Genomic DNA, 19,443 nt, shown 5'->3' on the forward strand with positions numbered 1-19,443 from the left:
AATCAGATTTGCTCATTTGAATAACAGTTAGCTTTTTTTTAGTATTTCTTACGCCAATCCAATCTTTATTTATGGTAAAGTAGAACCCTGATTCTTCCGACACCCATGAAACAAGGGACAGGTCAAAAAGTTTACATTGCCGGTTATCGAGAGACCTTTTGAAGTACATTAAGTAAACAACTAACAATTAGTATGATTACTCAACATAATTATTGTATAATAAAAAGTTTAAAAAAATGCTTGCCTACATGCCAACTTCAGAAATTCAAAAAGCCTTAAGACTCAGCATAGCGTAACAATATATAATAGCAAAACAATAATATTAAAAAAAAAACTATTTAAATTTGCGCATCCATTAAATTAAATTTATATAAATAACTTTTTCATTCCCCAAATATTTCAAAATAACATATTAATCTATTTTATTTAAAACTGACCGAATGACTAATTTAACATTTTTAACAAATGTCATTTATTAATTTTTTCTGAAGCCTTTTCTGCCAAGAAGTTTCTGAAGCTTGCTTAAAAAAATAACAGAATTCAGTCTGGATTTTTGTTATGAGGCTGAATATTATCCCACAGGTCATGGGTGAAGAATGGTTTATATCAGCAACTTTAACTTGGCAAACACACTATTAACGATTATTATTATTTATTTTTTTGTTCATCAGATATTACAAAATTTTAAAACGGAAATATGATAAACTCAATGCACTTGTTGTAGCTGTAGTTCATTTATGGCACACTAGAGCTGCACAATGGGCCATTGGCGACAGTCTGGGAAACATCCCATAAGATAATCCGAAACATGCCATCACTATTTTGATCCTCTGCAGAGGGGATGGCACCCCTGCTTCGGAAACACGACCTGCATTTTAGGGTAGAACAATTTAACAAGGACCGATACCGCACACCCTCGGCTCCTACACGGACTGATCCAAGTGGTCAACCACCCACACACTGACCCCTGCCAGTGATGCTTGACTTCGGTGATCTGCTGGGAACAGTGTCTTAAAGATCAGTCCACTGCAGGACCTCAATACACTAAACTACAAAATCACTGATTTGGAAAATTATAAGAGCGGTATGCAAATTATGTATATGACCACCATTTCATATACTTATTTTTAAAAAAAGGCTAAGAATTTGCTTTGGAGACTTGAGATCCTAAGACTGGACACAAACGCCCGAGATGTAGGCCCAAAGCCTAAGGGTTAGAAGTTTTGCACATGTTTTATTTTTCTACCATAAAGAACACAATGTCAAGAGAAAAAGGTAATGCATTTTTCTTTTTAGTTTTTTATTTTATTTTCTAGACTTGTCATCACAATAGTAATTTCATTGATATAAAGGTTAATAGCACAAGTCCTTCAAGAAAAAAAACCCCACTAATGACGGAATCTGTTGAACTGGTTGAACCCTTAAAATGCAACAGTCGTGATGAAACATGTGCCAAGGCACCTTGAGCCAGAGTTAACCGGGTTATCAAAAAATAGAAATGTCGGAAAATCTGGTGTTCATTAAAAAGAGATTTTACTGTATTTGGGCAATCACACTCCTCTCTCTTGGGCAGACTTTAAATGAATAAATCTAAGTTACTCTTAGAAATATATTATTTAAAAAAAGCAAAAAAACATATGGATATAAAAATTTTATGAACTTAACATATTGCGTTATTCTGCAACACCCAAATTTTAACCATTAAAACACAATTTAATTGTTAATGTTAAAAAAAAATAAAAAATGAAAGTTACTAAAAATTGGTGTATGCGTAAATGACACAAAGAGTTATTTTAACAAAGATCATTAGAACTGATTGACTTTTTTTTTTGTAACTGAGTTACACATTTATATTCCCTGCAAATAGGAAATTTATAAATTACAGAATGGAAAATTCATTTATATTCCATCAGATTAAACTTATCAATCTTATCTTTCAGCAGCTGATAAAAGAATGCAACAAGTGATTTAGATCTTTTTTCGAGGTACAATGTGCGAGTTTATTACCCAACACATCACTGAAAATAATAAAAACTATTATACTTGTTTTTTACCTTGTGAGGTTTCCCAACTCAAACCACCAACAAACAGCTTTCTATAAAAGAAATTTATAAAATCAAAAAGTTGCAATTCTATCGATCGAAATCTTAAGAAAAATAATTTTATTTCATTTAAAATTTTTTTTAAAAAACATGTAAACTAAAATGTAATTAATAAAAAATATATTATAAATATACTGTATGCAGGGGGAAAAAAAACACCTTAATTTTGATCTAAATATTAGATTATCACATATTAGGGTTCTTAGTAATATGAAGACCTAACTTTAAGATTGCCATTTAATAAGTACAAATGATATTTAATGTTTTTCAGAGTTAAAGAAAAAAATGTACATTCTATCAACAAACATGACATGTTTTTTTCTTCAATAAATGAGGATGTTTGATTTTCAAAACGGGGGAGATTGGGTTTTTTCATTTACTGCACACATTTTTTTAAGCAAATTTTAATTATTGCAAAACTCTACATCGAATCATACCACAGGGATGAGTAATAAAAAACCAAAAAGGCAGATAGAAATCTAAGAGTGTTATACGCAAATACACTTTTTAAATATTTATATAAACGCTTGAAATTTGTACAAGATAAAAAGTGTATGCAGAATGCATTTATCCCCAAAATGTTATTAACGTTTCAATAAAAACATTGATGCGAGATTTTATTTTTTTAACTTGTGAGAATAAATCTCAATGTGTGATATTCAAATCTCACTATTAAATTTAAAAATCATCATAATAGGAATCTTGATGTTTGATTTTAAAACCACATGAAAATTAATATGATTGCATTTTTAAAAAAAAAAAACATGTAGATGTTTGCCCAGTGGTGGCTACAAGTTATACCACTAAAGTTAGTTTCTTTCTTGATGTTCTTTTAAGTTTCTCACCGACCGCTACCCGGAAGCTACCTAGACTTGGCGATCATTCTGCCACAGATCACAATACTGAAAACTCCCCAAGAATGGTGTGTCCCTTAGATTGGGTACTGTAACTAGGAGATTATACTGTATATACAAACTTCTCCCTTATCCTGTTATTTATAATGCGATTTTATCGCATTATCTCTGTTTTCTTCACACAAAAAAAAAAAAAATCGCCGGAAAAAAAAAGGACATTTTTGAAAATTTTAAACTTAAAATTGCTTACTTAATTCAATGCAAATATCCTAAAGCAAATAACAGAAAAACTTTTCAAGAAAGAACATATTAATAAATGTACTTTTTCTAGTACTGTTAATGAGAGTATTGGATTTAAATACAACAAATCCGCTCTTATTTAATATTTCTATTATTTTTACGCCGTATCTTTGAACCAGAAATCATAACTACCGAAACAATAAAAGATAACGATTATGAAAGTATTTGATATACAAACCCCGCTTCTTCATTCTGAATATTTTCTTCGTTATTGGAATCTATTTTCATTTTTAAGCTTTAAAATAGTCAAATTTCTTGGATGGATCAAAAATGAAAGACCAACTACAGCAAAATGGTCGTCAACAAATAATAATTTTATATAATTCGGTTACAGTCAAAATGAGAAAACAATTTCCTGATAGAAATTAAGTTTATAAACAGAAATCGAAAATCACAAATCTGATGACAAAAATTTAATCTAAAGTAAAATTTATTTATAGATGCATCAAATATTGTTTTCAAACATAGTCAATTATTTTAGATTTCAAACGAATCATTACATATTTTATATTGGCAACATGATGCAAAAGATCGTTGCTTGTTCGAAATGAAAATAAGCCTTAACGCCATTCTTTTGTTCGATTATATTGTTGATCATTTTAGCCGGCAAAAGAATAAGGGGAAATAATGTCGGATAATAGCGATTTAAGTGATGATTGGGAAATGGATGAGCAGCCTAAACCTAAAAAAGGTAATAAAAAACTCTCTGTTGAACGAATTTATCAAAAGAAAACTCAATTAGAGCACATTTTGCTCCGTCCTGACACTTACATCGGATCTGTAGAACATGTTAAACAGCCTATGTGGGTTTACGATGATGGTGTTGGTATGGTTAATAGAGAAATATCATTTGTTCCCGGTTTATATAAGATATTTGACGAAATATTGGTTAACGCTGCCGATAATAAGCAGCGAGATAAAAATATGGATTGCATTAAAATTGAAATTGATGCTGAAAAAAATAAAATAAGCATCTGGAATAATGGTCAGGGTATTCCTGTTGTTGAACACAAAGATGAAAAAATGTTTGTACCTACCATGATATTTGGACATTTGTTGACTTCTTCAAATTATAATGATGAAGAACGAAAGGTAACCGGTGGTAGGAATGGTTATGGTGCTAAATTATGTAATATCTTCAGCACCAAGTTTGTTGTCGAAACGGCATCAAAGCAATACGGTAAGCAGTTTAAGCAGACCTGGACAAACAATATGACTAAAACTGAGGATCCTAAAATTACATCCTTCTCTGGAACTGATTTCACCTGTATATCTTTTTATCCGGATCTACCAAAATTTAAGATGGATGTTTTGGACAAAGACACAATTGCCCTACTGACTAGACGTGCATTTGATATAGTAGGCAGTACCCGTGGTGTAAAAGTACACTTGAATGGAAAGAGATTACCAGTGAAAGGTTTCAAGGACTATATAGAACTTTATTTAAAAGACAAAATGGATGACAATGGCGAACCTCTTAAAGTTGTTCATGAGGTAGTGAATGATCGATGGGAAGTAGCTGTTACCAATAGTGATCATGGTTTTCAACAAGTCAGCTTTGTAAATAGTATAGCCACAACAAAAGGTGGCCGTCATGTAGACCATGTAACAGATCAGCTGACAACTAAAATTGCTGAAGTTATCAAGAAAAAGAATAAAGGAGGTAAAGATGCTAAACCTTTCCAAATAAAGACCCACTTATGGGTTTTTGTTAATTGTTTAATTGAAAATCCTACATTTGATTCTCAAACTAAAGAAAATATGACATTAGTACAAAAGAATTTTGGCTCCAAGTGTGCTCTAAGTGAAAAATTTATTAACCAAGCTATGAAATGTGGTGTCATAGAGAACATTATGTCATGGATAAGATTTAAAGCTCAAAATGAGCTCAATAAAAAATGCAGCGGAAAAAAGCAAACTAAGTTAAGAGGCATTCCTAAATTAGAAGATGCAAATGATGCAGGAACAAGAAATTCAATTGATTGTACTTTAATTTTAACGGAAGGAGATTCAGCTAAATCTTTAGCTGTTTCCGGATTGGGTGTTGTTGGCAGAGATAAATATGGTGTTTTTCCCTTGAAAGGTAAAGTTTTGAATGTACGTGAAGCAACTCATCAACAAATCATGGCAAATGCTGAAATAAATAACATCATTAAAATTATGGGGTTGCAGTATAAGAAAAAGTATGAGACTGTTGACGATTTAAAAACATTGCGCTACGGTCGTCTTATGGTAATGACAGATCAGGATCAAGATGGATCTCACATAAAAGGTTTGCTCATTAATTTTATTCATCATAATTGGCCTAGTTTGTTAAGATTGCCATTTCTTGAAGAATTCATCACTCCTATTGTTAAAGCTTCTAAAGGTAAAGAAGAGCTGTGTTTCTACAGTATCCCAGAATTTGAAGAATGGAAAGCAGCTACCCCAAACTGGCCTAAGTATAAAGTAAAGTACTACAAAGGTTTGGGTACCAGCACGGCTAAAGAAGCTAAGGAATATTTTTCCGACATGAAACGTCATCGTATAAGATTCCATTATAATGGCACTGATGATGATAATGCTATCCAGTTGGCTTTTAGTAAGAAAATGGTAGATATGCGTAAGGAATGGTTAACTAATGGCATGGAAGAAAGGAAACGTAGGCGTGAATTGGGCCTTCCAGAATTGTATTTGTATGGTAAAAATACTGAGGCGATCACCTATAATGACTTTGTCAACAAAGAGTTGATTCTGTTTAGTAACACAGACAATGAACGATCTATTCCATCTATGGTTGATGGTTTAAAACCAGGACAGCGTAAAGTTCTTTACACTTGTGTTAAGAGAAATGATAAACGAGAAGTGAAAGTGGCTCAGCTAGCTGGTTCAGTTGCTGAGCATTCAGCGTACCATCATGGTGAAGCAGCTCTTACAGGAACAATCATAGGTTTGGCCCAAAATTTTGTTGGCAGCAACAACATAAATATCTTGTTACCAATTGGACAGTTTGGTACTCGTCTACAAGGCGGTAAAGATGCTGCCAGCGCGAGGTATATTTTCACAAATTTGAGTCCCATTACCAAACATTTGTTTTCGGCTTTAGATACTCCTCTCCTAAATAATCTCTATGATGATAATTTGAAAATTGAACCTGAGTATTATGTACCTATTATCCCTATGGTTCTTGTCAATGGAGCTGAAGGTATTGGTACTGGATGGAGTACTAAGATTTATAACTACAATCCAAGAGATCTTGTGAAAAACATTTTGAGAATGATAGATGGTGGAGAGCCCTTGGAGATCGCCCCATGGTTTAAAAATTTCAGAGGCACCATAGAAAAGATAGACAATCAACATTATGCTGTAAGTGGTGAAATAGCAATTTTAGAAGATAACAAGATAGAGATTACTGAACTTCCTGTTAGAGTTTGGACTCAAGCTTATAAAGAATCGGTTTTAGAAACTATGTTACATGGTAAAGATGATGGTAAGGATAAGAAAGATGATAAAGGGAAAAAAGAGGAGAAGTTTATCCCTTTAATCACAGATTACAAAGAATATCATACCGACACAACTGTGAGATTTGTTGTTAGTATGACGCCAGAAAAATTTAATCAAGCTCGAAATCAAGGTTTTCATAAATTTTTTAAGCTAACCACAACATTTTCCTTAAGTTCTATGGTTTTATTTGATCATTTAGGGTGTTTGAAAAAATATGAGAGTGCAATTGAAATTCTGAAAGAATTTTTCGAGGTGCGTTCTAAACTTTACGAGAAACGTAAAAGTTACATGGTTGGTGTCTTGGAAGCAGAGGCATTAAAACTTAAGAATCAGGCAAGATTCATTCTTGAAAAAATTGAAGGAAAACTAACTATTGAAAATCGCAAGAAGCTTGAAATGATTAAATGTTTAATTGAGAGAGGTTACGACTCGGATCCAGTTAAAGCCTGGAAGGAAGCTCAAAAAGTTGATACTGATGAAAGCAAAGCTGATGATTCTGATAATGAAAAGGAAGAAGTTGATACTTCAGGACCAGATTATGACTATTTACTTGGAATGACTTTATGGAGTTTAACTAGAGAAAAGAAAGATGAACTCTTGAAAAAGCGAGATGAAAAGGTCAAGGAATTGGAAGACTTGAAACGTAAAACACCCTATGATTTATGGAAAGCAGATCTCAAAGAATTTCTGGCAGAACTTGACAGGATTGAAAAACAAGAACAAGAGGAGGAAGCTGGAGTTGTAAAACCTAAAGGTAAAGGCCAAGGAAAGAAAAGAGCTAAAGAAGATGAAGTTAAACCATCCCCATTTGGAGAAAGAATTGTTCCAGAGCTTGGTGACGAGTACAAAAAGAAATTTGAGAAGAAACCAACTGTACCAGGTGAAGCTAAAAAAGGACGTAAAAAGAAACTGGCTGATGTAAAACTTGAAGATGGGGAAGATGAAAAAGAGCTATCCTTATCTGAAAGAATAAATGCAAGTCCAGCTAAGAAGGAGAAAGGACCTAAGAAATTAAAGCAAACTGCTTTGACATTCACATCGATTGGTGAAAAGAAAAAATCCCCCTCAAAGGGTAAAGGTAAAAAGAAAAATCCCTGGTCTGATTCAGAATCAAATGTTGACTCTGATCTTTCTGAAGTTGATGTTTCAGCAGAAGATTACATTCCACCTGAAAAGAGAGATATTCCTCGTAGAGCTGCTGCTAAGTCTAAATACACTTTTGATAGTGATGAAGAGAAAGATGATGAAGAAGATAACTTTAATCCAATAGATGATAGTGATCAAGAGTCTGATGCTCCTCCACCTAAAAAGACTCAGCCTAAGCCAAAACCAGCTCCTAAAAAAGAAGAGCCAAAAGAGAAATTGAATGGTGCTTCTTCTCCGATTCCATCGGATAGCGATTCTGATAGCTATCCAGAAAAACCTGCTGAACAGAATGCAAAATCCAATGATGATCTTTTTAATTCTCTCCTTGGAGGGGATGTGAACAATGATAAACCATCTAATAAGGCTACAATAGTTGCAAACAAAAATTCTGATAGTGAATCAGATTCAAATGACAGTTTCAAGATTGTGACTGAGAAACCATCTTCCAAACCAGCTCCCAAGAAACGACCTCGTAAAAAGGATAGCAGCTCTGAGGATGATTTTAAGCCTAAAGCTAAAAAGAAAGAGACTGTGAAGAAAGCTGCTCCAAAGAAAAAAGCTGCTGAAGGTGGAGCAAAAAAGCCAACTAAATCTAAAGCAAAGAAGAAGAAGATGGATTCCGAATCTGAGGATTTTGGGGGAAGTGATTTTTCAGCGAATGATAATGATTCACCACCTCCTAAGGCCACACAGCCTAGAAGCGGGCGAGCAAAGGCGGCGATTGCATATGACTTTGGATCTGATTCTGATTTTTAAACTGCTTATAAATTAATCATCCTAATTTACTTTATAGTGATTCATAAAAACTTTTAATGAACATGTGATTAAGAAGCACAATATTTTCATTTTGACGTAACGATACAAACTGGTGCATTTTTTAAAGCTTACGTTGCTTATACAAGGCTGTAAAAGTTAATATCTTTGACATCATTATCAGGAGTGTTACCTAAAAATAGTGGAACTGTACATTGTTTCTAAATTGGATGAGTGTTTAAATGTGTGTTTAGATCTATTTACACCATGTCTGTCTCTGCATTTATTTAAACAATTAAAAATTGATTTTTTTTAACTCCTCAGCAATAACGACATTGTAAAATTGTCCGTCTTTTTTATTGTTATATTACAACGATTAATGTTACTATGATTTTTTATATTTTGGTTTGTGGTTATATTATCTCGCATTAATATTTATAATTTAACCTCCTGAATTCTTTCATTGATAATTTCCAGCACTTCCTATGGTTTGTACATATTTTCTACCTTCATTTCCAATAAGGTCTGGTGCAAAAAATAAAATGCATCTTTCATTCTATCTTCAACATATGCATATTTCAATTTTAGAATATAATTTTAAGCTTGATTTTATAACTTATGTTTAGTTTTGTGCTACATGTTTTTAACTCATTTCATTCATTATATAATTGTGTACTAGACTTTGTAGTTACCAGGCATTCATTTGTATTCATTGTAAATTATCTCATTATAATAGGTATACAGTTAAGCTGTCTGTTATGCTTAAGTATTAATACAGTGAAACTTTTCTTCGTATGTACCTATCTTAAATTTATATTAACCCATCTTACATTTTTTTCAAGCTTTTTTTAATTTCAATATTATTTAAATTGAAAACTTAAGTATGTAATTAAATAATTGATTCTGATCAGAATATTCCTAGCAGTTCTGTATGTTTTTAATTACCTCTTTATTAAATTAAGTATTTTAAATTATTTTGTTATTTCTTAATTTTCTGTTATATTTAAAAGAAAAAGTGTTGTACAAGATCAATGTTTGTAATAAAATTCAGTTTGTGAGACTTAGCAGTGTAATTCTTTCATCATTCTCCTTGCAATGAAATACTTCTTTGTTTATACTTTTCGTAAACTTTTATAATTATCTTACTTCTATACAGCTCAAGTAAATTTAATAAATATATTTGTAGTGTAATGAAACAGAGTTGACGACTGAAATGAATAAATAATTTAAAGGAAAGGGAATTAATAAAAATGTCTTCGGTGAATTATTTATTCCACAATGTATGTAAAAAAGGTTGAAATAATTTTTTCATAATTAGGGATGAATGAATATTGTCCACTTATTGTAACCGTTAAATCCAGATTTGTACTATGTTAATACCTGCCTAGACTCCTGTTTACCTGTATATTCTCAAATTTCTCCGTATTTGTTGAAGAAATTTAAAAAAAAAAAAAGATTAGGGATAAAATGTCCATTGATGACAGAATACTTCTCTTATTCCTCAACAGATGGTGCTATTGCCAGTACTGCAGTATGTTGAGTGTTAATAGTTTAAGTCTAGCCTTGATGGCTCAGGAGATGAGTGTTTCGTCTTCCAATGAGGTAAACCCAGGTTTGAATCCCAGCCATGATTGGTCGATACGAATTCCACATCCGGCTTGCCCCGACTACAATGTGACGTGACATATCTTCAGCCGTATACGAACCGTGGGTTAGAGTCACCTTGTCAAGCTAATCGTGGGAAGTTCTCGTGGTCTCCCTGTCCATGTGACGCAAATGTGGGTTAGTTCCATAAAAAAAAGTCCTCCACAAAGCAAATTTCTCCCAATACTTGATCCAAGAAAACCCAAAATTAGGACAGTTTGTAAAATCTCCGTTATTTTATTTCTCCCATGTTGGCAGGTATGTATATTATTCACGGTTAACAAGCGTAAGCTAATTGATTTGACAAAGGATTGTAATATAAAATCATTTTTTTAAACATTTTTCACAAACTATTTCAATCATAGAAATTCAGTTCCAAGCTTTTTTTTTTCAAGATGCAAATTACAAAAGCAACAATTGTTTAGCTTTTTTTTTTGTGGCAGTTGGTTTCTTTATTAAATTAACCCTGTTTCTCTGAAAATTTTCAGTGCTTAAAAGTCACTTCATATGTACTCCAATTAATCACACTAAGTATTAATTTTTTTTTATTGCCAAATAACTAGATAAGTATTAATTAATGGGTTTTAAATTTATAAACACAACACTAATAGTTAGACTTTAAAAGCCTTAAAAAATTAATATATTAAAATATTTTGAATTGATAATTTCTTTAAAAGAAATTAATAGTCAATGACTTTTTTTTAAAAGAGAAATCAATTTAACGCAACAAATTCTGTCGGAGCGGTTTTTTGGTGGTTTGCTAAATTGGCGATCGAAATGGGCTGCAGGTGGCGTAGAGCAGAAAACTTTTCCTATGGCAACACTTCACATGCTTTCCCCATTAGCGTGTGGAAAGTCATAGAGGAAGGAAGTACGTTAGTTTCTCTCTTGATTTTCATATAGATTAAAATCTTTTAACTTGAAAAACTATATGGTACTGAAAACTACATTAAACATAGTTCTAAAGAAAAGTATCACGGAAATTTTTAAAAATATTTTTATTAAGTAAAAAGGGAAAATATCGTAGTACATTCCTATATAACTGAAAAGAGGGAAGGGAGAAGGGCTAAAGGCATGAAACCGGTCTCTCCCCAGATGGCGTATTCGAGTGTTGCGATCGCGAATTAGAACTACTTTGTTTCATACTAGTTAAAAAGAACTCTTTTGTACTGCATTGGCGATCGAAATGGGCTGCAGGTGGCGTAGAGCAGAACTCTTTTCCTATGGCAACCGTTCACATGCTTTCCCCATTAGCGTGAGGAAAGTCATAGAGGAAGGAAGTACGTTAGTTTCTCTCTTGATTTTCATATAGATTGAAATCTTTTAACTTGAAAAACTATATGGAACTGAAAACTACATTAAACATAGTTCTAAAGAAAAGTATCATAGAAATTTTAAAAAATATTTTTATTAAATGAAAAGGAAAAATATTAAGAAAAGGGAAATTATCGTAGTACATTCCTATGCAACTGAAAAGATGGGGAGAAGGGCTAAAGGCATGAAACCGGTCTCTCCCCAGATGGCGTATTCGAGTGTTGCGATCGCGAATAAAAAAAATTCATTTTTTTTAAAGAGTATTGCGTTATAGTTAACCATAGCCAATAAAAATATCAAGGTATGTGGTGGCCTAGATAAGAACTCTGAGGGAGTGACAAAAAAATTTGTGTTTTCTTGAGGATGACTTGAATTGTTCACTTAAATTGCTCAATTACAATTGCTTTATTATGTACTAGTTAAAAATCTATTCTTTATACAATGTGAAAAAAAAAAATTCATTTTATAAAGAACTTTGAGACAAAGCTAACCATGTACGGTGCACCAAAAAAAGAAACGGACTTAAGATCTACTGATTGGATCTTCTTGTTTTAGGGCTCAATCTTCGGTTCGAAGAAATGAACTCAAATATGCAAGCAATACTTTCCTTTCTTCAACGGACTCAGATTCCTGACTCACGAAATATAGGGGGTGGCCGCAATAGTTTGGTCAGGGCCGGGATAGCCTGGTTGGTAGGGCACTGGCCCCATGTTCAAGAGTTCGTGAGTTTGATCCCAGGCCGGCCGAAGACTCCCTGTGTAGTAAATGGTGACTGGTGTACGTTAAATCTGTCGAGTCGCAATGTCCTTCATGTTCCTATAACAAATCAATACCTCTGCGGGATACTGATCCAGGACTTTCCTTGTCTTCTAGATTGGTTCAAAATTACAAGACTAAGGAGTTGAACATTAGTGGTCATAAACCCAAAATTGTGTCGGCTGTTCAACGACGGATATAAAATTAAATAGTTTGGTCATAGGAGAGCGATCTAAAATTTGAAACCTTTAATACTAAGTTCACTTTTTGCATATTTCACGATATGGAGAACTGATTGAGCGATTAAAAAATTTTTTATTCAAAGATAATTTCATGCAAATTATAAATTTTAGTAAATATTTATTGTTTTATTTAATAGTAGTCAAAAAAATTTTGAATTCTAGAATTTTGTACGTCATTTTAGAGTATATAGTTTCGCATGGCAAAACACAAAATCTGCTGAATAGTTCCCGAGAAATCAAATTTTAAATACACGATTTCTTTAAAATTCGATTTTTCAAATTCTATTCCGATTTCGTCATGTAAAATTAAATATTTTAAAATGACGTAAGAAATTGTACACCTTTTAATTCAAAATTTTTTAGACTTACAAAAAATTATTTTTTATAATTATCTTTGGATTAACGAATTTTATAATTGTGTGCGAAAGTTTTTCATTTGCTTAAAAAAAAATTTGTGTTATGGAGAAAAACTATGTGGACCAAATTTTCCAGATTGCGGCTACCCCTTATAACTTGCTGGTCAAAAATCCGAATTCATCGAAAAAAAGGCATGTTTATTCAGAGAAAGTACGATTTTGTGTCGCAATTTAAAATATTGTCTGCACTAAATTAGCATATTTCAAGTCACTCCCTCGAACCATTGAACCTAAAACGCGAAAATCCGATCATTAAGTCAAAAGTTATTCAGGGTGGTCGGTAAAAAATATTTAATTCAATATTAACTTAAAAATATTTAATGAAATTGAACAAAAATTTTCGAGAGAAATTTGCTTAAGACTAAGCAAGATATCAATAATTAAAGTTATTTTATACTGCGCATGTTTGGGAAAAATGTGGAAAAAAAAATCTTCATTCTGTAGTGAATCATATTTGGCAACTAATGAAAGAAGTTCGATTTAATTATTAGGGGACCGGAAAGTAATGTTGTTAACTATTTGTTAGTCTTAAAAACCAATTAATTTTTTCCGATCCGGCATTAAAAGATTTAACCAATTGCAAATTTTAATTACATTTTTTTGCATAATTAAATAAAATAATTACTTTAAAAAAATCGGAAATTTTAACTTTTGCGTTTAAGTTTTTGACACACTCAATTTGCGTAGATTTCATCTTAAATCAGTGTGATCTTTCTATCCCTTTTTTTGACGATTATCACAAGGATTTCCTTATAGTTGCTATTGAGGCACGTGGGGTACAACGTGCCTAAAAAGAAGAAAATACGTTTTAAATAAAATAATGTATAATCACCAGCTAGCCATAATATTTAAGCTTAATTTAATATTTAAAGAAGGTTACATAATAATTAGTTAATTAATAATAAATACAAAAATGGTAGAGTACGGCACATTGCCAGCGACATTCACTAAGCCATATGTAAAGCAGACTGCGAGGGAAGAAATGTTTTTCTCCCTGCATACCAGGGTTGCCACAGTCAAGTCCTCCGCCAAATGGCGGTCTTATCTTAAGCGTTACTGCCCATTTGGCGGTGCCGCCGCACACTCCCCCTGCAGTGTCAGCGAAAGGTGACGTAACGTCGGGGGGTTTGCACCACCCGACCACAACGGGTTGTTTGTTTGTCCATTTTAGCACTGGAACTTGTTAAAACTTTAGGTGTTTCAGCCAAAAATGCTGGTTTGAGCCTGTCAATCGAGATTGTCTGTCTTTTCCCTTTAACCTGAAGCTCAAAAGTTTTTTCATGTCGTTTAAGAACTTCGAACGGTCCGTCATATGGCGCTTGGAGGGGTTTCCTGACCCCGTCATGACGCACAAACACATGAGACGTTACTCTGAGTCCTGGGTGAATAAACGTTGTTCGCTGACCATGACTGGAAGTTGGTACCGGGCGTACGCTGGCAAAGTGTCGTCTGAGATCCTCCAGGAGTTGCTTGGGCGAAGACTCTGCAGGAGTGGGATCAAAGAATTCACCTGGAAGGCGTATGCTCTTTCCATAGACGAGATCAGCAGTTGTCGCTTCAATGTCCTCCTTGAACACCGAGCGAAAACCCAGTAATATTGTTGGAAGGGCGGATGCCCATTGGTCAGTGTCGTAGGCTTTTAAGCTTGCTTTTAACGGACGATGAAATCCTTCAATAAGTCCATTGGATTGTGGGTGGTAGGGAGAAGTTCGAATTTTCTTTATTCCCAACAGCTGTGAAAGTTCACGAAACAGTCCGCTTTCGAATTGCCGTCCTTGGTCTGTTGTAATAACAGTTGGACATCCAAATCTCGTTATCCATTGGTTATAAAAAGTCTGCGCTATGGTATTAGCTGTTATATCTGGTATGGGTACCGCCTCAGGCCATCTTGTATATCGATCTATCATTGTTAAACAATAGTAATTACCCTGAGAAGGAGGAAGAGGGCCAACGAGGTCGAGATGGACGTGATCGAACCTCTGCGACTGGTCTGAAAATTTCCCTAACGGTGTTTTAGTGTGTCGCGTTGTCTTGGACTTTTGGCAAGGAATACATTGCCGAGCCCAGTTCACGCAATCTTTTCGGATGGAAGGCCAAACAAACCGAGAACATATTAGATTAGAAGTCGCACGAATTCCGGGATGAGACAAATTATGCAGAGAAACAAATATTTTCTCGCGAAAAGGTTGTGATATAAAAGGACGCGCTGTACCTGTTGATAAGTCGCAGTAAATAGGTAAATCACAATGTGGTAAGGTAATTTTTTTCAATTGCAAAACTTCGGAATTTTCCAGTAAATTTTTCAATTCCGAATCGGTTTGCTGCGCTTTAGCGAGACCTTCGTAATCTACAGAGCTGGGCATGCTTATACTCTCGATTCGCGAAAGCACATCAGCGGCAATATTCTCGGATCCTTTTATGTGGCGTATATCAGATGTGAACTGAGATATGAAATCTAATTGTCTAGATTGTCGTGGTGAATATTTATCCTGGCGCTGACGGAGTGCGAATGTCAATGGTTTATGATCGGTTAGCAATGAAAAATTCCGTGCTTCTAACATATGTCTAAAGTGCTTAATCGCCGCGTATGCGGCCAATAGCTCTCGGTCATAGGCGCTGTAATTTCTTTCTGTTTGCGAAAGTTTTCTAGAAAAAAATGCGAGGGGTTGTAAATTTTCGTTAACTAGTTGCGACAGTGCCCCGCCTATTGCAAAATCTGACGCGTCAACTTGTAAAATTAATGGCGCGTCTTTCGTTGGGTGAGCTAAAAGAACTGCGTTCGCAACTAATATTTTGCAATTTTTAAATTCGTCTTGCGCCGCTGTTGACAAAACAAGCTTCGTTTTATCGTTTTTCTTTGCTCCCTTTAAGTAAGATGTTAAATGTACCTGATTTTGGGCTACATTAGGTAAAAATCTGCGGTAAAAATTTAAAAAACCTAGAAACCTCTGAAGATCTTTAATTGTTTTCGGAAGTGGAAAATTAAGGATCGGCTCTACTTTGTTCGGTAGGGGTTTAGTTCCATTTTCATTAATTAAGTGTCCTAAAAAAGAGATTTCGGTAACGCCAAAAACACATTTAGCAACATTTATTGTTAGACCATACGAATTTAATCTTTCAAAAACAATACGTAAGTGAGCTTTATGCTCGTCATCTGTTACACTAAATATCAAAATATCGTCCAGGTACACGTAACAAAATTTTAAGTCGCCTAAAACCTCATTCATAAACCTTTGGAAGGTTTGTGCAGCACCACAAAGGCCAAAATTTAAAAACGGAAATTCGAAAAGACCGAATGGTGTGCAGACCGCAGTTTTCGGAATATGGTCTGGGTGTACCGGAATGTGATGATAAGCACGAACGATATCGATTTTTGAATAAATTTTCCTTCCGCTCAGCGTATTATTAAAATCTTGCAAATGAGGGATAGGATAACGATCCGGCTCTGTACGAGCATTTAATTGACGATAATCGCCTACTGGGCGTATGTCACCAGAGCTTTTTGAAACGACATGAAGAGGTGATGACCACGCCGATTTTGATGGTCGGCAAATACCCTGCTCAATCATGAATTGAAATTCCTTTTTTACCTCTTCGTATAATTTAGGGCTTAATCGTCGTGGTTTGCTGTGTACGGGAGGTCCATTCGTCTCAATATAGTGGACCGTGCTATGCTTAATATTACTTAAATTAGCTTTCACTTTTAATAGGTCCGGAAATTCTTTAAGGATATTGAGATATGGTGAATCCTCAGCAATAAGCTTTACCGAATAGTAATTGACACGATTAGAAATTGAACCAGTGCTGGATAATTTTGTAACATTATCAATAAGTCTGCCGCGTTTCAAATCGATTAAAAGATCGAAATTTCTTAAAAAGTCTGCTCCTATAATGGGCACCGGTACATCAGCGATTAGAAATTTCCAAGAAAAATGTCGCCTAAGTCCTAAATTTACATGCAATAATTTTGTGCCATAAGTAAAAATTTTAGAGTTATTCGCTGCAAATAATTGTAAGGAGTCAGGTTTCATATTTTTAGCTTTAGACGTTGGTGGTATGCATGAAACATCTGAACCCGAATCTATTAAGAATTTTAAATTTGATTTATTATCGAAAACATGTAAACGGCATGAGCGAGCGACTGTCAACAAGTCTTGATCGACAGTCGCTATTGTAAGTTTTCCTGATTCGTTGATTCTCGAGGAAAAGAGCAAGGTTCTCGACACTTTCGAGCATTGTTTTTAAATCGCGCATGGTAAAAACAATAACCAGTGGTTCGATTGCGAGATGTGCTACGGGAAAAACTGCGCTCCCTAGGGATAGGATTCCTGGAAAATGGATATCTTGTTTTTTCGCGAGATAGTCGCTCAACCTGTTTACTCAAAGCAGCGATTTCGCTACGTAATGCCCCAAGCTCTCCTAATGGAGAGGAAATATTGTTGGGATTGGGGGGGTATGCAGGAGAAGATCGCTCCACAGCAAACACGTGATCATTTGGGGTTGTGCGCACTTCCGAAATTTTGTCGGCCATTTTCGCCAAATTATCGAGTGATTCGGAGCTGATAGATAATATCGCTTGCATTTCGGATGGCAATCTTTGCAGCCATAATGTTTTCAGAAATTCATCTGTAATACGGTTCCCTCCCAATTCTCTCATTTTTCGTAGCAGGTGAGACGGTTTGTCATCTCCTAAATGAAGTTCGGAAATTAGTCTGCGGATTTGTTCATGCTCTGAATCTGAAAATTCTGTTATTATTCTGGCTTTTAAGGCCGCGTACTTATCTAATGCGGGAGGGTTAAATAAAATGTCGGAAACAGCCGATAACGTTTCAGGATCAATCGAAGAGATGAGATGATTGTACTTAGTGATATCACTGGTAATTTTAGCGAGGGCGAAATTACTTTCTACTTGAATAAACCAAAGTTTAACATTATTTTTCCACAACGGCGGAATTTTAACCGCAACATGCGACACTTGAGACTCTGTAGTCGGTACGTTAGAGTCGGTATTTGTCTGGTCTTCCGATCCGGGCATTTTTTAATAAATATAAACATAAATTGATAATCGAAAACACTTAAATTATGCCTTACTGTCGAGTGAAATTTATAATGCTTTAAATAATATCATTGAATCATAATAGAAATTTAAAAGTAGCTTAATAATCCGTTGTCGGATTGAAACCAAACAGGTTAGGCGAAATTTTAATAATGCATAGATAACCAAAAATTAAAGCAATAAATATTAATAGTAAAATAGAAATAGCATAACGCAATTACAGACCAATCGCAGATAGGAAAAAATAATCGATCACATACCTGTAAATTTCCGCAATGAAACGATAATCCTCGTGTGTATCCATGTGCACATAATTAGTAAATAGAAAGAAAATAAACAGAGGATAGCGATTAAATTTCATTATATAATGTATTTTTATAAAAATTAGGCATAGCTGTTGCGTTTAAAGAAAGATTATAACAGATCGAATAAAAAAATCAGAAGAAGCGAGAACAGAATTAAGGGTCACCAATGAGGCACGTGGGGTACAACGTGCCTAAAAAGAAGAAAATACGTTTTAAATAAAATAATGTATAATCACCAGCTAGCCATAATATTTAAGCTTAATTTAATATTTAAAGAAGGTTACATAATAATTAGTTAATTAATAATAAATACAAAAATGGTAGAGTACGGCACATTGCCAGCGACATTCACTAAGCCATATGTAAAGCAGACTGCGAGGGAAGAAATGTTTTTCTCCCTGCATACCAGGGTTGCCACAGTCAAGTCCTCCGCCAAATGGCGGTCTTATCTTAAGCGTTACTGCCCATTTGGCGGTGCCGCCGCACTATGATACACGAATTTGAGTAATTACTTTTGACAACTCTTTACTTGTTGCGGATTTCATTGTAAATCAAAGAAAACTTCGGAAAATCGAAGAATTGCTGTGGATATCCTCTTGGTTTTTAAAAATCCTAATATTTTTTTGAACGACATTATTACGACTCGAGAGTTTCGAATCGCGTATTTAAATAACCACTATTTGACATGATCTATTTTTACTGATTTCATTGTTACTGACTGTCATTTTTACTGACATCAAATAGTGTATTTTTATAACCATTTTGTTGACGCGCTTTATTTGTGCCGATTTCACAGTAACTAATGATCTTACCCTCGTTTTAATGGCAGTTACAGATATTTTAATACGATATTCCCAGAAAGCATGTAACCTTACGACAATTTCGTGTCAGAATTTTATTTTTATTGTCACAAAAATGTTTGTACTAAAAATCTTTTTTCAATAAAGCAAAAACATCGCAGTTTCAAACCATTCATCGTAAAAGGATAAAAAATTATTTTCTAAAGCTATTGTCATTTAGGTCCATAGTGACGTTACACTAGCGATAGAATCAAACTGCATTGTCCATTAAA

The 19,443-nt window shown here is 34.1% G+C and overlaps 4 protein-coding genes across 5 annotated transcripts in view; 1 reads left to right on the forward strand and 3 right to left on the reverse strand.

Moving 5' to 3' along the window:
• The window catches only part of LOC107455162 (uncharacterized), a 28,935-nt gene extending 25,287 nt beyond the window's left edge, over positions 1-3,648 (reverse strand). Inside the window, exons 1-2 of one of the 2 annotated variants that reach the window (XM_016072633.4) lie at positions 3,435-3,648; positions 2,055-2,095 (exon numbers count right to left, since the gene is read on the reverse strand). In XM_016072633.4, the coding sequence (XP_015928119.3) occupies positions 2,055-2,095; positions 3,435-3,484 (91 nt within the window). In that variant the 5' untranslated portion in view covers positions 3,485-3,648. The remainder of the gene's footprint in view (positions 1-2,054; positions 2,096-3,434) is intronic. The other variant, XM_016072634.4, reaches the window with a different exon arrangement.
• Positions 3,649-3,883: 235 nt separating this feature from the next.
• On the forward strand, positions 3,884-9,698 carry Top2 (DNA topoisomerase 2). The gene has a single exon (XM_016072632.4). It carries the CDS (start codon positions 3,884-3,886, stop codon positions 8,639-8,641), a length of 4,758 nt encoding a protein of 1,585 aa, XP_015928118.2. The 3' UTR covers positions 8,642-9,698.
• A 4,409-nt stretch (positions 9,699-14,107) lies between these two features.
• LOC107444497 (uncharacterized) lies at positions 14,108-17,041 on the reverse strand. The gene has a single exon (XM_043054937.2). It carries the CDS (start codon positions 17,039-17,041, stop codon positions 14,108-14,110), a length of 2,934 nt encoding a protein of 977 aa, XP_042910871.2.
• Positions 17,042-17,178: 137 nt separating this feature from the next.
• LOC147804313 (uncharacterized) lies at positions 17,179-18,045 on the reverse strand. The gene has a single exon (XM_087151519.1). It carries the CDS (start codon positions 18,043-18,045, stop codon positions 17,179-17,181), a length of 867 nt encoding a protein of 288 aa, XP_087007645.1.
• Between the last annotated feature and the right edge of the window lie 1,398 nt (positions 18,046-19,443).

This window comes from Parasteatoda tepidariorum, chromosome 9 (genome assembly GCF_982258835.1).
Source record: "Parasteatoda tepidariorum strain Cologne lab strain chromosome 9, Ptep-v5.0, whole genome shotgun sequence".
Taxonomy (NCBI): Eukaryota; Metazoa; Arthropoda; class Arachnida; order Araneae; family Theridiidae; genus Parasteatoda; species Parasteatoda tepidariorum.

What these genes read in the sequence shown, in the direction of transcription:
- LOC147804313 (XM_087151519.1), bottom strand. Translation starts at nt 18,045, where the DNA reads ATGCCCGGATCGGAAGACCAGACAAATACCGACTCTAACGTACCGACT.
- LOC107444497 (XM_043054937.2), bottom strand. Translation starts at nt 17,041, where the DNA reads ATGAAACCTGACTCCTTACAATTATTTGCAGCGAATAACTCTAAAATT.
- Top2 (XM_016072632.4), top strand. Translation starts at nt 3,884, where the DNA reads ATGTCGGATAATAGCGATTTAAGTGATGATTGGGAAATGGATGAGCAG.